Raw genomic sequence first — 16,868 nt, forward strand, 5'->3', positions numbered from 1 at the left:
GTACCCCAGGAAGGATAGACCCCAAAAGAAAGTCTCCAAGACATATAATAATCAAGCTCTCCAAAATCAAAGACAAGGAAAGAATACTAAAAGCAGCCAGAGAGAAAAGAAATATAATTTATAAAGGCAAGCAAATCAGATTAAGCTCTGACTATTCAGAACAAACCATGCAAGTGAGAAGGTAATGGGGAGACCTATACAAAGCCCTGCAAGAAAAAAACTGTCAACCAAGAATCGTCTATCCAGCAAAACTATCAATCAAATACAATGATAAGCCCTACAATGGTCAATAGACTCCTGTGAACCTAGGTGGACACCTGGTTGGCCAGCAGTGTGGCAAGACCTGAGGACTCTTGGGTCCAGAGTCAGTGACATAGCCATGGAGGACTGGAGTGGAGAGTGAAGTGTCCAATGGGTAAGAAGAGAGGGCATATCCACAAGAGCACCCACACTTGCAGATAATACCCAACTGACCTAGCTTCAATGACTGGATGATCAGAGCGCAACTAGAAAAAGAAAGAAGAGAGAAAAAAAGAGTAACCTGATACAGTTTGGTTAACTTGACCTACAACTACAGATGCAGTAGCTCAAAAGAGAGAACAAATCTTTGCAGCAGGGATCATTCCCTCCCCCTCCATACACAGAGTAGACAGGGATGGGCAACTTGGACATTGGCTATCCAAAATGGGGTGGGCTACAAAGGTAAGAAGTGACTGGCTTACAAGCTTTCAAGAAGGAACCTAGATCCAGAGGGCGTGGAGGATGGTAGAATCTCCACTGAGTAGCATCCAATCTGTCTAGGGGGGACTGATTAAAGGAAATGCAGATAGGTCTCTTGTGATGCAGGGGTGAATAATTGTTACCAGGACTGATTATGAACGTTGTAAATGTAAAAGTGGGCATTTTGTGGCAAGGAGGGGAGTGACTGACTTTGCAGGCTGGGAGCGAAGGTCCCTGGAACCATGAAAGGAGAAGAGTGGAGAGCAGAACCCTACCCAGAGAGGCAGTGATCCCCAAGATGGAGGCAGAGATGATGACATGATGACATGAAGAGATGGAGCAGCTGGGGAATCAGAACCCAGGGAGGAAGAGGAGCTGTGTGCTGACGAGTGGGGGGTGTGGGGGAAAGCGGGCTTATAGGATGTACCCTTTCATTGATTGGTGATGTGTGGAGGATGAATGTAAAACTAATGTTCTCCTGTGTAAACTGCCACATAAATCACAATAAAAAAAACAAAACAAAACAAAAACAAAAAAAGATACAAAAGCAATAATTCTATAAAGATTAAGGACCTAAGTAGGAAAAGCAAAACACATGAGTCTGAAATGTGATACAGGAGAATATCTCCATGACACCTATGGTAGGAAATAATTTCTTAAACAGGACACAAAAAAGGAATATTGACATTTATGGCTACATAATACAGCGCTGTGGGCTAATGTGTCAGACTGCAAAGTCTGCACTGCAAGGTCAGTGGTTCAAGCTCACCAGCTGCTCCTTGGAAACCCTATACAGGGTCATTATCGGTGGCAATCAATTCGACGGCGCTTAACAACAACAATATAAATTAAGAATTTTTCACCAAAAGCCTCCAAAGAGAGTCAAAGAAAAGCCTCAGAGGGAATATAAGTGGGCCTCAAAGAGTCTGTGGAAAAATGAAATTAAAAGGCTAAGGGACCTACCTCTCTTGAGTCACACTCAGCAAGCCATAACTCAGCAAATACTGGCAGTTGTTTGCTATTTGCAGCCCTTCCCTTCAAGATGCCTGAAGAAGTGCACTACAGAGAGGAGGATATGGAGGCCTTTGCCTTCCAGGCAGAGATTTCCCAACTCATGTCACCCATCATCAATACCTTCCATTCCAACAAGGAAATATTCCTCCAAGACTTGATCTCTAATGCTTTTGACACCTTTGACAAGATTCTCTATGAGAGCCTGACAGATCCTTCCAACTAAGACAGCAGTAACGAGCGCAAAATTGACATCATCCTCAACCCTCAGGAATGCGCTTTAACTGTGGTGGATACACTGGAATGACCAAAGCTGATCTCATAAATAATCTGGGATCCACTGCCAAATTTGGTACCAAGGCATTTATGGAGGGTATGCAGGCTGGTGCAGACATTTCCATGACTGGACAATTTGGTGTTTGCTTTTATTCTGCCTCTTTTGTGACAGAGAAAGTGGTTGTGATCACAAAGTGTAATGATGATGAGCGATATACCTGGGAATCTTTATTATTCATGCTGACCGCGGTGAACCCGTTAGTTGGGGTACCAAAATGATTATGCACCTTAAAGAAGACCAGACAAAGTACCTAGAGGAGAGGCGAGTCAATGAAGTAGTGAAGAAGAACTCACAGTTCATAGGCTATCCCATCACCTTTTAACTGGAGAAGCAATGAGAGAAATCAGTGATGATGAGGAAGAGGAAGAGAAAGGTAAGAAAGAAGAAGATAAGGATGAAGAAGAGAAGCCCAATATTGAAGATGTGGGATCAGATGAGAAAGATGATAGTGGTAAAGACAAGAAGAAGAAGGCCAGGAAGATTAAGCTGAAATACATTGACCAGGAAGAACTAAAATGGTCAAGCCCATTTGGACCACAAATCCTGATGACATCACCCAGGAAGAATATAGGAATTCTACAAGAGCCTTATAAATAACTGGAAAGACCACATGGCAGTGAAGCACTTCTATGTAGGTCAGTTGGAATCCAAAGCACTGTTATTTATTCCCTGCCAGTTCCCTTTGACCTCATCAAGAACAAGAAGAAAAAGACAACATTAAACTTTGTGTCTGCTGTACATTCATCATGGACAGCTGTGATGAGTTCATACCAGAGTATCTCAACTTCATCCGTGATGTGGTTGACTCATGACTTGCTCCTTAACATCTCCTGGGAAATGCTCCAGCAGAACAAAATCTTGATGGTCATACACAAAAACACTGTCAAGAAGTGCCTAGAGCTCTTCTCTGAGTTGGCAGAAGACAAGGAGAACTGTAAGAAATTCTATGAGGTATTCTCTAAGAGCCTGAAACCTGTAATCCATGAAGACTCTACTGATGAAGAGCAATGCCTTTCTGAGCTGCTGCACTATCACACTTCCCAGTTTAGAAATGAAATGACTACTTGCTTGGAGTATGTTTCTCACATGAAGGAAACCCAGAAGTCCATCTATTAAATCACTGGTGAGAGCAATGAGCAGGCAGTCAGTTCTGCATTTGTGGGGTGAGTACAGAAGTGAGGCTTTAAGGTTGTATATTTGACCAATCCTATTGACAAGAGGAGTCCTGGTGTGGCGCTGTGGGTTAATGCGCTGGATTACAAAAGTCAGTTTGAACCACAAGGTTGGAGGTTCAAGCTCACCTATACAAACTCCTCAGAAACCCTATACAGGGTCGCTAGGAGTAAGAACCGACTCCACAGCACATAATAACAATATCAAAATATAAAAAAACTCACTCTCCAATCTTTACTCAGTACTTCCAGCTCACTATTCAAATCCAACAATTTTCCAATACCACTGTTTAATAAACAATTTAACCTTGCCCCCAAAAAATGTCTGGCATTTTCTCTGAGCTTCTAGAAGTTATCTCTAAACTCTTGGAATGTCATGCCTGATAAGAGTGTCTTTGTTTACCTGGGAGCCTTGGGCAATCAGATAGTAACAATTTGAAACAGGGTGGGGCTCTGGGTCACACAGGATTAGCTAGATTTACTATCCCACCTGAATTTAGGGATCATCTGAAGAAAAAATTTGATACATTAAACACAAAATATAGAAGTCCAGAAGAGTTGTGGATGACATCAAGAACATCATACATGAAGAGAGCAACAAGTCATTGAAAAGACAAGAAAGAAGGAAAAGGTCAAAATGGATGTCAGAGGAGATTCTGAAACTTGCTCTCCAGCGTAGAGATGCTAAAGCTAACGGAAGAAATGAGGAGGTCCAAGAGCTGAACAGAAAATTTCAAAGATCAGCTCAAGAAGATAAAGCCAAATATTACAACAAAATGTGCAGAGATCTGGAATGAGAAAACCGAAAAGGAAGGACCCACTCAGCATTTCTCAAGCTGGGGTAACTGAAGAAAAAATCAAGCCTCGACTTTCGTTATTGAAAGATTTTCCGGGCAAATTACTGAATGATGCAGAAATCATCAAGAGAAGACGGAAGGAATACGCAGAGTCACTGTACTAAAAGGAAATGGTTCAAGTTCAACCACTTAAAGAGGGAGCATATGATCCAGAACCTATGATACTGAAAGAGGAAGTCCAAGGTGCACTGAAGGAATTGGCAAAGAACAAGGCAAGGCACCAGGAATTGATGGAATACAAATGGAAATCTTTCAAGAAAGTGAGGAGGCCCAGGAGGCACTCACTCATCTCTGCCAAGAAATTTGGAAGACAGCTATCTGGCCAACTAATTGGAAGAGATCCATATTTGTACCCATTCCAAAGAGAGGTGACCCAACGGAATGCAGAAATCATCGAAAAAACTCTTTGATATGCCATGCAAGTAAAGTTTTACTAAAGGTAATACAGAAATGGCTGCAAGCATACAGTGTCAGAGAACTTCCTGAAGTTCAAGCCAGATTCAGAAGAGGCCGTGGAATGAGGGATATCATTGCTGAAGTCTGATGGATCTTAACTGAAAGCAGAGAATATCAGAAAGATTTTTATCTGTGCTTTATTGACTATGCAAAAGCTTTTGATTGTGTGGATCATGACAAGGTACGGACAACATTGTGAAGTATGAGTATTCCGGAACACTTAATTGTGCTCATGATGAATCTGTACCTGGACCAACAGGCAGTTGTTCGAACAGAATATGGGAACATTGAATGGTTTAAAATTAAGAAAGGTGTGTGACAGGGTTGTATTCTTTCACCATACTTATTCAACCTGTATGCTGAGCAAATACTCCGAGAAGATGGCTTATATGAAGAAAAATGTGATATCAGGTTGGAGGAAGACACATTAACAACCTGCAATATGCAGATGACACAACCTTGCTTGCTGAAAGTGAAGAGGACTTAAAATATTTACTGATGAAGATCAAAGATCACAGCTATCTGGTATGGATTACATCTCAATGTAAAGAAAACAAAAATCCCCACCATTGATCCAATAAACAACATTCTTATTAACAGAGAAAAGATTAAAATTGTCAAGGACTTCATTCTTCTTGGATCAACTATCAACACTCATGGAAGCAGCAGTCAAGAGATTAAAGGATGTATTGCATTAGGCAAATCTGCTGCACAAAACCTTTTTAAAGTGTTGAAGAACAAAGATGTCAGCTTGAGGACTAAGGTACACCTAACCCAAGCCATGGTATTTTTAATAACCTCATATGCATGTGAAAGCTGGACAGTGAAGAAGGAAGACCGTAGAAGAACTGATGCTTTTGAGTTATGGTGTTAGACGAGACTATTGAATGTGCCATAGGCTGCCAAAAGAACCAGTAGATCTGTTTTGGAAGAAGTGCAGCCAGAGTGCTCCTTGGAGGCCAACATGGCCAAACTTCATCTCTCATACTTTGGACATATTGTCAGGAGGGACAAGTCACTGGAGAAGGTCAGAGAAAAAGAGAAACACTCCCAATGAGATGGACTGGCCAAATGGCAGCATCGATGGACTCAAGCGTGGCAACAGTAGTGAGACTGGCACTCTGGTTGCACTTCTTCCCAAACGGATCTACTGGTTCATTTAGCACCCCATGGCACTTTCAATATTCTCCTCCAACACCGTAACTAAAAATTAGAGCAATGCAAATCAAAACAACAATGTGATATCATCTCACACAAATATTAACAGTGAAGTTCATAAAAAACAGAAAACAACTAATGCTGGCGAGGGTCTAGAGGTACTGGGACTCACCTACATTGCTGGTGGGACTTTAAAATGTTCAATCAGCATGGAAACTGTTTTGTTAATAGAAATACCATATGACTCAGAAATTTCTCAACTTAGTATATATCCAAAACAATAACATGAATAAATATTTGCACACCAATGTTCATCACAACACTTTTCACAATAACAAAGAGATGGAGACAGCCTACATTTCCATCAGTAGAAGAATGCATAACAAACTTTGGTGCATACACACAATGGAATGTTATGCAATGCTGAATAATTATGATGAATCTGTGAAACACCTGATAACATGCATGAGCCTGGGGGACACTACACTGAGTGAAATGAGTGAATCACAAGAGGACATTTTTGTATGAGAACACTATTGCACAACCTCAAAAAAAAAAAAAAAAAAAAAAAAAAGGTTTTCATGCCAAAAGAAATAATCTTTGACAGTTACCAGGGGTGGCAGAGAAGGGAGAGTAATTCATTGGCTAGAGGGTAGACATATGGTAACTCAGGTGATGGGAAGGTAACATACAATAGAGGGCAGCTGGAAGAAGAATAATAAAGACAAGTGAAGACATAGGGAGGAATTCAAGTATTAAAGTATACAAAAGGTAAATAGAGTTATATACACAACCCAGCAACAACGGTGTTCTGCAGATAGATACCTGGATGGATACATAGGCTAAATGGGTATAGGAAGAAGAATGGAAGTGTATCTACAAATATATAGGTTTGAAAGAGGATATTTCAAATGGTTATATACCTTTGCTGCAAACATACCGATGAATACATGAGGGTGAGTCAAAATTTTTTCTCAGTCCAGTTATATTATACCACCCATCAATGTCCACAGCTGATGACAATATTGAGCATGCATGTGAAATGAATGATTCTGTCGAACAGACGAGTGACAGTGGATTATTTGGTAAATCATTTGCAAATTAGTCCTGGCTCTGTCTATGAAATATTCCATGACAAATTTGGGTTTCAAAAAGTTTATGGGAGATGGGTACCAAAGCAATTCATGAAAGAGCATAAACAGTAGTATTTGGACATCTGCAAAAGAAAATTTGGGAGCCTCTGCATTACATAAGACCAGAGGGGGAATCCTGAACCCCATCCAGAATCTTCAGAGGTGGGAAATTTCCACTTGAAAGGACAAGCAGCCCAGCCTGGAACAGCTAGAAGAACAGAAGATACTTCCTGAAAGAATGACCAACAGGAAAAATACAAAACAATATAGGCAGTCCAACTGATTACTACAAGAACAAGCAAGTTGCTCACCCAGGAGACATCAAGGCAAGTGGTCGGGTTCCCTCAGGGCAAATCCCCTTCCAAGACTAAGACTCAAGGAGGGTGGAATAGAAACAGGAACCACAGGGAGGAAGTGGGACAACTGTTGTTACAAGGAAGGGACTGCAACCATTGAATTGAAACAAAGTGTTATGAATTGTTGAATATAACACTGATGATCTTGTCTGTAAATCTTCACTCAATTCACAATAAAAAGTTTAAAACAAAAAAAGATGTAATCTGACAGTTATATAATTATGTAATTGTTCTCCATTGTTCAATCTGATTTCATCCTCCATTTTTGCATATCAACAATATACATGTAATGATCTGGCCTTTGGATTCTAACCATGCCAATAAGTGAGGAATGGGTGTATAGAGCCTTTAAAAATGTTTTAATATGTAGTAGAGCTGGCCTCTTCTTCCCAACATATTTTTTCCAGGATTTTCATGAATATTCCTATTTTCCCATTTGAATTCTATAATCAACATGTCTTGCTGCAGAAATAAACTTTTATTATTACTAGCATCACATTCAATTTATAAATTACTTTAGGGAGAACAGATGTTTTCATGACTGAATCTTTTTATGTATTAATATAACTTGTCTTTGCATTTATTTAAGTCTACTTCTGTGCCTTTCAAGAATGCCTTAGAATTTTACTCATATAAAATTTATACAGTTCTTGTTAAATCTATGCCAAGACATAACAAAGGAGTACATAATGTCTTGGAAGCCAAGTTAAAAAAAAAAAAAAAAACTTTTCAAATTTTCAAGGAGTAAATAATGTATTGTGTCAAACACTGCTGAAAATTCAAGTGAGAGGAGGCTTGAAAAATCATTATTGGATATAGCAATATAGTGGTCAATGTAGGCCTTTAAAATACAGTTTTAAGAACCAATGGGAATGAAATTCTGATTGAAGTGCATACATTAAAGAGGGAATAGAGTTAGAGATACTGAAAACATTAAGGCAAGTCAAAATAAAAAGTTGTAAAGAATTTTGCTCTAGCATAAAGGAGAAAATTTGAGGTTGGCAGCTGGAGGAAGAAATGGGGTAAAAAGAAAGGCTTTATGTGTGTGTGTAAGATGGAAAAATTATCGTATATTTGTTTGCTGGAAAGATTCAGTAGGGAAAACTAAACAACGATGGGGGAGGAGCAGAAGGGGAGAGAAAAGAGAGGAAACAGCAAGACAAATGGAGGGACAATAAAATTGCTGGTGAATTGACCTTTTGATGGAGCTGGGAAATTCATCCACAGTAGCAGGTAAGATGACAGTATTTGTTTCATAGTGCTACCATAACAAAAAGAGAACATGTGGGTGACTTTCAGGAACAGAAATTTATTTACTCACAGTTCTGGAGACTGAAAATCAAGAGTCTTGGCCCTGCTGATTACTTTTGTGGTCCTCTCCTAGTTTCTGGTGTCTGCTGACAGTCACTGTCTTTGTTGTTTTGCATAAAGAGGTACCTTTACATGGCATCTGTCTTCCCCAAATGTATATGTGTCTTCAGGTCTCTTTTCCCTTTTTTCCCAATAGGGTTATATGTACAGGTACAGAGATCAGAGCTTCATGTTAATTTGCAGGGGGTGGAGACATAGATCAGTCTATAAATATGTGCACAGGTTCAAGTAGGTGAAAGCTTGTAGAAATATACCTACTTGTGGCTACCTAAACATTTCTTTCTTAAAGCTCTCTGGGATTACCTAATTAAAAAATAGACTTCTCATTGCTGTATCATATAATTAATTATTGAAAGCCAGGAATAATTTTCCCTGTTTTGGGTTTGTTTTTTTCAATGTCAGCATGAGTGTTGGCAGAGTTCAGGGAACAATGGTCTATACAATATCATATTTTAAAAAATAAGAAGAATTCAGTTACTCACGATGCTCCTGAATTCATGATGCAGCTCTTTGCGCCACAAAAACAATGTCTTCCATCATCATGATTCATTCCAAGGTTATGGCCCAGCTCATGAGCAACAATGGATGCAAATGTCTCCACAGGGATATGCCCAAACTGTCCAAAGCAGGATGTCATTAATTAGGATTATTGTGGGAACAGAAAGTCTGATTATTCTCCCAGTTGGAAGAAGTATAGAGACAATCAATGCTTGACAATGTCCTAACACATATGTTCAAGGTTGGAAATAAAAAGCAAAAACATACCACATTAATCCCGCCTGCATGGCTCCTTGAGCACACTGTTCCCACAAATGCCATTCCTGCAGTCCCACCAAAACCCTTCTTCCTAAATGGAAAAAAAAAAAAAAGAAGAAGGAGGTAAACATGATAAAACTATACTGGGGGAAAAGGAACACATGAATTCTATTTTTATGGCTATCTTAAACGAGTACAGCCCACAACCACTGGGGCGGCGGGGAGAAATGGCAATAAAACATAACAATTGTAAAATGAGAATATATAAGGGGGCTTCAAAAAGTTCTTGGAAAAATGGATTAAAAGATAATAGAATTTTTCCACAAACTTTTGGAAGCCTCTTTATAGGTGATGGCTGCATAACAGGACATCATTGGTTTTGTTGAAATGTATACGTGAAAAAAAATGTCAAATTGGCAATTGTAGTGGCTTCTATAGTTTTATAAAAATAAAGAAATTTTAAAGCTAAAGAAAGATAAAAGACAGTTATGCCTTAAACTCTTTTTATTATCAGAGAATGAGAATAATATTAGAAACGCATTTTTCAGACAAACATAAAACAAAGAAGATTTGGTTTTGCTTTTTACCCTAAAATGCATTACAATTATTTATTTAACAAATTTTAGTGAGGAAAGACAAAAAACTAAATGACTATATTCACACATGAGGCTGTAGGTCAGTAAGCACAATAAAAAAGAACAAAGTTACAACTATCATTCCTTAGTATTGGCGGACATCTCAGGATTTAGTCTCAGCGCTGGAACTCTCTTCTCCAACTTATTCCCTCCCTCACCTCTTTCAGGTTTTTACTCAAAAGTCATCTTTGGAAGAACTTCACTGGCCATGATGCCTCCAATTTGAGACTCATTCTTCCAATACTTTTCATCTCACTTCCATGCTTAATTTGTCTTCTTGCTACTTACTATTTAACATACCATGTTGTTGTTAAGCACAGTCGAGTGGGTTTTGAGTAATAACGACCCTGTATAGGGTTTCCGATGAAGCGACTGATAGGTTTGAACTACCCACCTTCTGGATAGCAGCAGTACAGTGCTTATTCTGCAGCACCACACCAGGACTCCAAAATCTTTACAGCAGCAAACAGCCTCATCTTTCTTCCTTGGAGCAACTAGTGGGTATGAACTGCCAACCTTGTGGTTATCAGCCCAACATTTACCATACTATACCCCAGGGCTTCTTTATAAAACATACTATATATCATACTTAATTAGCTCATTTATGGACAATCTCCTTCACCAAAATATAGGCACATTAGAGTAGGAATTTTGATCTGTTTTGTTCACTACTCTACCCCAGTGCCTGGTACATAGAAACACTGAAACTCTTTTAAATAAGTGAATAAATCCTGCTCTGGGACTTTGACCAGCCCAAGAGATGAGAACTAGCAATACTAATGTAAGATAATTCCCACGGAATCATGCAAGTTAGATCACCCAACAGTGATTCCATAGTTCTCAGATGTCTGAAAATCCTTGTTTTTTTATTTATGGTTAAGAGGATCGATGAACAAGTCTCTTGAACACTTAAGAATATGAGTGAGAACACATCTTGGAAAAGCCTCTAAAATGAAAGATGAAGACCAAAGAAAAGAAAATGACAAGCTGGTGGGCATGGTTGATTGAAGACTTTTTTAGTGATTTATAAATAAAGGGCATTCTCACTAGTATGAAAATACATGCTTATATAACTTAACTAAATTTTTTTTAAATGTCAGGACGAAGTCTTTATATTTTTGGAGTCATAAAAGACCATCTAGGTATTTTCAGTACTCTGCTTTAAATGAACTAATATTAACAAAAGGAACGTAATAAAATTAAGGAAAATTACTCTGCGAAAAAGATGTGAATTTTAGGAGTGATATATATTGTTGTTTTATTGTTAAGTGTCATCAAGTCAGTATAGATTCAAAGCAACACTATGTTGTTGTTGTTGTTGTTGTTGTTAAGTGCCATCAAGTCGGTACCAACTCATAGCGACCTTATGCACAGCAGAACGAAACAACGCCCGATCTTGGGCCAACCTCATTACCGTTGCCACACTTGAGTCCATCAATGCTGCCACTTGGCCAATCCATCTCGTTGGGGGTTTTCCTCTTTTTCTCTGACCTTCCACCTTACAGGCTATCAAAGAAGCAACTGGTAGGTATGAACCACCAACCTTGTGGTTAGCAGTCCAATGCTTATCCTACAGCACCACACCAGGACTCCAATAAATACTGAGAGAAGGGATAAAAAACCCACTATACATATATTGGAGTCCTGGTGTGACGTTGTGGAATAATGCACTAGACTACAAGATCGGTTTGAACTGAAGTCCAGTGCTGATCCTACAGCACCACACCAGAAATTCTGGTGTAGTATCATAAAAATGCCATGTAGGGATAAGAATTTTTTCTTAAATATTATGAAGTACTAAGATTTCATGCCTTGAACTTTATATCCAGTCAAATCATCAAACAAGTGTGAGGGCAGAAAAAATACATTTTTGGACATACCAGAGATCAAAATATTTTATTTTCATGTATCCTTTCTCACAAAGCAACTAGAGATCACGTGCTACCAAAATGAGGGAGAAAACTTATGAAAGAGGAAGAAAGGCATGGGACAAAGGTAGCAGGGGTACCATGAGAGGTCTAGTTATCACACTGTCATATTTGATGGTAACAAACTGAGTTTTCCTCACTTACCTGGATACCAAAAAACTTAAAGACAATATAATTCTAAAGAAAAAATGTTTAAATTATTATGACCATTTTACTAATATTTTTTAAAATCACTCACAGAATTAGCTGTGCACTATCATGTCTCCTCCGTGTTATAAGAAACTTTTCCCGCCATTGTACAAAGTTCCCCAACACATCGCCAGCACCTCCAATTATGTTGATCTGGTTTCCATTTGTCCAAATCTCCAGTCCAACTAGTACAATTCTAATATTTAACATAATATACATCTAGAAAGAAAAGAAATAAAAGCACATAAGATATACTAAAGAATATGAGAAAAATCCTATAATCACAGTCTAGTAACATAAATACTAAAACGATAAACAGACATTACTATCTAAAAAATTCTTCCTATGGAATTCTAATCTCTCTGAGTCTCAAGTTCCTTCATCTGTAGAGTGATAGTAACAACAAAGGTCCAAAATGTTTTTTATATCCCAATCCAAAATCTGACAAATTCAATTTGGCTACAACACTTGCCCTAAACTGATTAAAGGCTTTAGAATCCACATTTATTCCAATTTACTGTAGATTTATTTGAAATTTATTGTAAATATTCATAAAATTCACTGCAGGAACTGTAATGGGTTGATTACAAAGTGCTGCTGAGAGGTTGTGCAATACATAGTATATGAACCATATTACCATTCTAAACTCTTACCTAAAATTCTAAACACATATGAACCAATGGTTTCAGGTAGAGTTTTATGGAACTATAGTATCTATTTCAGAGATACTGTGAGTAAATGAGTTAATTAAAGTAAAATATTTCATTCATTTTTTAGTACATTATAGGAGAAGGCTATCATGATCACCATCACTACATTACTATCTTGCTTGCAACTAATGTCTTATCTTTTAGATGAAATAATCTTACAAGACTACTGTTGTTAGCCATATGAAATCAGCCTATGTATCATGGATGATGACCCCATACACTGACCGGTCCTACCCCATCCCCATAAACAGGTGCTAAGCACTCTGATCATAAACAACATACATCTAATTTGTCAGTTATCTCCTACTAAATAAACTCCAAGATCTCAAAATAAATCAAACACAAACACACACACACACACAAAAAAAATTGTCATTTAGAAATTTATGAATAGGAGGCAGCCTTATTCAAAACAAACCTCTCTCAATAAAAACTTAGTATCTTTTTATAACCAAGTCATCTCTTAGTCTATCTACTCTAAGTTATAGACTAAGGTAGATGTTATAAAATTTCCCAATCTTCTTAGCCTTTCTGCACTTGTACTTTCCCAATATTAAAAAAAGTTATAAACAAACTAGAAAGTGGATCTCAGGCAGATTTAGGCTTTGAGATAATTAGAGCCCAAATTGAGATAGTTTTTTTAAAATCTGCTCTTAGACTGTTAAGGGATAAAATAGAACCATTCTGATTGACAGAAAATACAACTTACACTATCTAAGTAGTTTGCTAATCGAATCATCTCTTCTCTCACAGCAGTCTGATTTCTCCCCATTGTGTCATACTGAAAAACAAAGAAATCATAATCATGCAAGTAATTACAGAAAATTACAATAATCTGTGACAAAGAAGATAAGAACCTAAATAGTTGCTCTAAACCAAAAATGAAGGCATTCAGCATTTATCAGCATTTCTAGTTAAAAAAATCAAAAGGATACAATTAGGGATAAATAGAAATGCAAGAAAAACAAGACAAGTATGAAATGTATAATAATGAAAAAGCATGAAGTCTATCTAAATTAAAATAAATTTAAAACAAGTTTCATTCATTTTAATGCAAAATTATCTTCATGCATTTCACAAGATAAAGCTTTGTTGGTGTCAGGTGCCATTGAGCTGGTACTGACTCAGAGCAACCCTAAGCACAACAGAAGAAAACACTACCTGATCCTGTGCCAACCTCACAATCACTCCTACACCTGAGCCCTTGTAGATTATAACTGTGCCAATACATCTTGTTGGGGCTCTTCTTTTCTTTCTCCGACCCGCCACTTTACCAAGCATAATATCCTTCTCCAAGGACTGGTCCCTCCTAATAATATGTCCAAAGATGAGAGATGAAGTCTGACCATCCTAGCTTACAAGGAGGACTCTGTCTGTACTTCTTCCAACACTGATCTATTTGTTGTTTTGGCAGCCTATGGTACTTTCAATAATCTCCTCCAACATCATAACTCAAACACATCAATTCTGCTACACTCTTCTTTATTCATTGTCCAACTTTCACATGCACATGAGGTTACTGAATATACCATGGCTTGGGTTATTCCTCAAACTGACATCTTTTGCTCTTCAACACTTCAAAGAGGTCTTGTGCAGAAGATTTGCCTAATGCAATACATCATTTGATTTCTTGACTGCAGCTTCCATAAATGTTGATGGTTGATCCAAGCAAAATGAAAACTTTGACAACTTCAATCTTTACACCATTTACATTGACATTATTTATTGGTCCAGTGGTGAGGACTTTTGTTGTCTTTGTATTGAGATGCAACCCATATCAAAGTCTGTGATCTTTGATATTTATCACTAAGAATTGTAAATTCTCTTCACTTTCAGCAGGCAAGGATGTATCATCTGCATATTGCTGATTGTTAATGAGTCTTCTTCCAATCGTGATGCCATGTTTTTCATCATATCATCCAGCTTCTCAAAGTATTTGCTCAGCATATAGAGCAAATAAATATAGTGAAATCATACAACCCTGACACACACCGTTCCTAATTTTAAACCATTCAGTGTTCCCTTGTTCTGTTCAAACAACTGCTTCTTAATCTATGTACAGGTGCCTCATGAGCACAATTAAGTGCTCCAGAATACTCATCCTTCACAATATTGCCCATAGCTAGTCATGATCCACAACATCAAAAGCCTTTGTGTAAAGAATGACCATACTTGCAGATAGTACCCATTTGACCTAGTTTCAATGGTTGGATGACCAGAACTTGACTAGAGGAAGAAAGAAGGAAAAAAGTGTAATCAGCTACAATTTGATGGACTTGACCTATACTAATGGATGTAGTAGCTTAAAAGAGGGAATGAATCTTTATAGCAAGGATCATTCTCACCCCCTCTGCACATAGGGTTGGCAGGGATGAGCAACTTAGACATTGGATACTTGGATTGGTGGGGGTGGGGTGCCTACAAAGGCATGAAGTGACGGGCTTACAAGTTTTCAAGAAGGAGCTTAGTTTCAGAGGGTGAGGGGGAAGGTAGAATCTCCACTGAATGGTGTCCAACCTGTCTCTATGGGACTGGTGAAAGGATATGGGGATAAGACTCTTGTGGTTCAACAGCAAATAACTGCTATCAGGACTGATTATGAATGTTGCAAATGTAAAGGAAACTGTTTTGTAACAAAAGGAGGGGAGTGGTTGATCTTGCAGTCCAGGATCAGAGGACACTGGGACCATCAAGGGAAAACAGCAGAGTGTGGAACCCTATCCAGAGAAGCAGTAATGCCAGAGATGGAGGCAGAGACGATGACGTGGAGAGATAGAGCAGCTGGGGACTCTAGACTCAAGGAGGGAGAGGGGCTATGTGCTGGCAGCTGGTGGGCTGGCATGCAGGGTATACCCTTTGGTTGTTTGAATGGTTATATATTCATTTTTGGATGTACACAGAGTGCTTCTGTGTACATTAAAAAAAAAAAATAGGGGATTTGAAGCAAATGCTGTTGAATGATGTTGCATGGAGGGGATGGTAATCACTACAAGGAAACAAAATATGATAAGATGAATGTAAAGCTGATGCTCTCCCATGTACACTATCACTCAATTTACAATAAAAACTAAAAAAAAAAGCAATTTTAAAGCACAGGATTAAAAAAATTAAATAATTTATGAATACCTTTTTTGGTTGTTGTTAAAAAACAAACACCGAACATTGCAAATAGAGCTAACATTATTCTTAATGCTTCCTCACCAAGCCCTTCTCATCCTGCTCCAAGTAACTACTATTTTTAATCAGGTAAATATCCTTCCCAAGCTGTTTGTCTTTACATGTCTTAAAGGGCACATGATGATGCATTTTGGATGTGCAGTGTTTGTTTCCCTTTTATATAAACGTTTCATTCTGTACTCACTTCATTCTGCAACTTGCCCTTTGTTCTCAATGATTTGCCTGGATAGCCTTCTATTTTGATACTACCTCATCCTTTTTCTTTTAATTTACTATGGTGTATTTAGCCCTTTCCTCAATGGTAACTAAAGTTGTTGCCAACTTATTTTGCTAAGTCTTTTGTAAACAATGCTTTAGTAAACATCCTTGAACTTAAAAAAAAAAAAAAAAAAAAAGCCTTTGTGTAGTCAATAAAGCAATGAAGCACAGGTAAACATCTTTCTGGTATTCTCTAATTTCAGCTAAGATCCATCTGACGTCATGGATATCCTTTCATCCATGTGCTCTTCTGTGTCCGGTTTAAACCTCTAGAAATTCTCTGTCAGTGTATGGTTGCAGATGTTATTGTATTATCATTAGCAAAACCTTCATTGCATGGGATACCAATGATATTGTCCAATGTTTTTCACATTCCATGGGGTCACCTCTCTTTGGAATGGGCACAAATATGGATCGCTTCCAGTCAGTTGGCCAGGGAATTGTCTTTTAAATTTTCTTGGCATAGATGAGTGACCGCCTCAAGTACCACTTCACTTTGTTGAAAGAGTTCAAATTATTTTCAATTTCAAATAGAATTCCAGCTATTCCCGGTGCCTTGTTCTTTGCCAATGCTTTCAGTGCACCATGGACTTCTTCCATCAGGATCATGGCTCTTGATCATATGCTTGAAATGGTTTAACATC

The 16,868-nt window shown here is 38.1% G+C and overlaps 1 protein-coding gene and 1 pseudogene across 1 annotated transcript in view; one reads left to right on the forward strand and one right to left on the reverse strand.

The window, feature by feature from the left end:
• ADAM9 (ADAM metallopeptidase domain 9) overlaps positions 1 to 16,868 on the reverse strand; it is a 239,070-nt gene that overhangs the window by 103,800 nt on the left and 118,402 nt on the right. Inside the window, exons 8-11 of the mRNA XM_006859940.1 lie at positions 13,499 to 13,570; positions 12,129 to 12,298; positions 9,337 to 9,418; positions 9,054 to 9,187 (exon numbers count right to left, since the gene is read on the reverse strand). Of these exons, the coding sequence (XP_006860002.1) occupies positions 9,054 to 9,187; positions 9,337 to 9,418; positions 12,129 to 12,298; positions 13,499 to 13,570 (458 nt within the window). The remainder of the gene's footprint in view (positions 1 to 9,053; positions 9,188 to 9,336; positions 9,419 to 12,128; positions 12,299 to 13,498; positions 13,571 to 16,868) is intronic.
• Positions 1,763 to 8,769, forward strand: LOC102821380 (annotated as a pseudogene).

The sequence above is a fragment of the Chrysochloris asiatica genome, unplaced genomic scaffold, assembly GCF_000296735.1.
Source record: "Chrysochloris asiatica unplaced genomic scaffold, ChrAsi1.0 scaffold00035, whole genome shotgun sequence".
In the NCBI taxonomy this organism is placed as follows: domain Eukaryota; kingdom Metazoa; phylum Chordata; class Mammalia; order Afrosoricida; family Chrysochloridae; genus Chrysochloris; species Chrysochloris asiatica.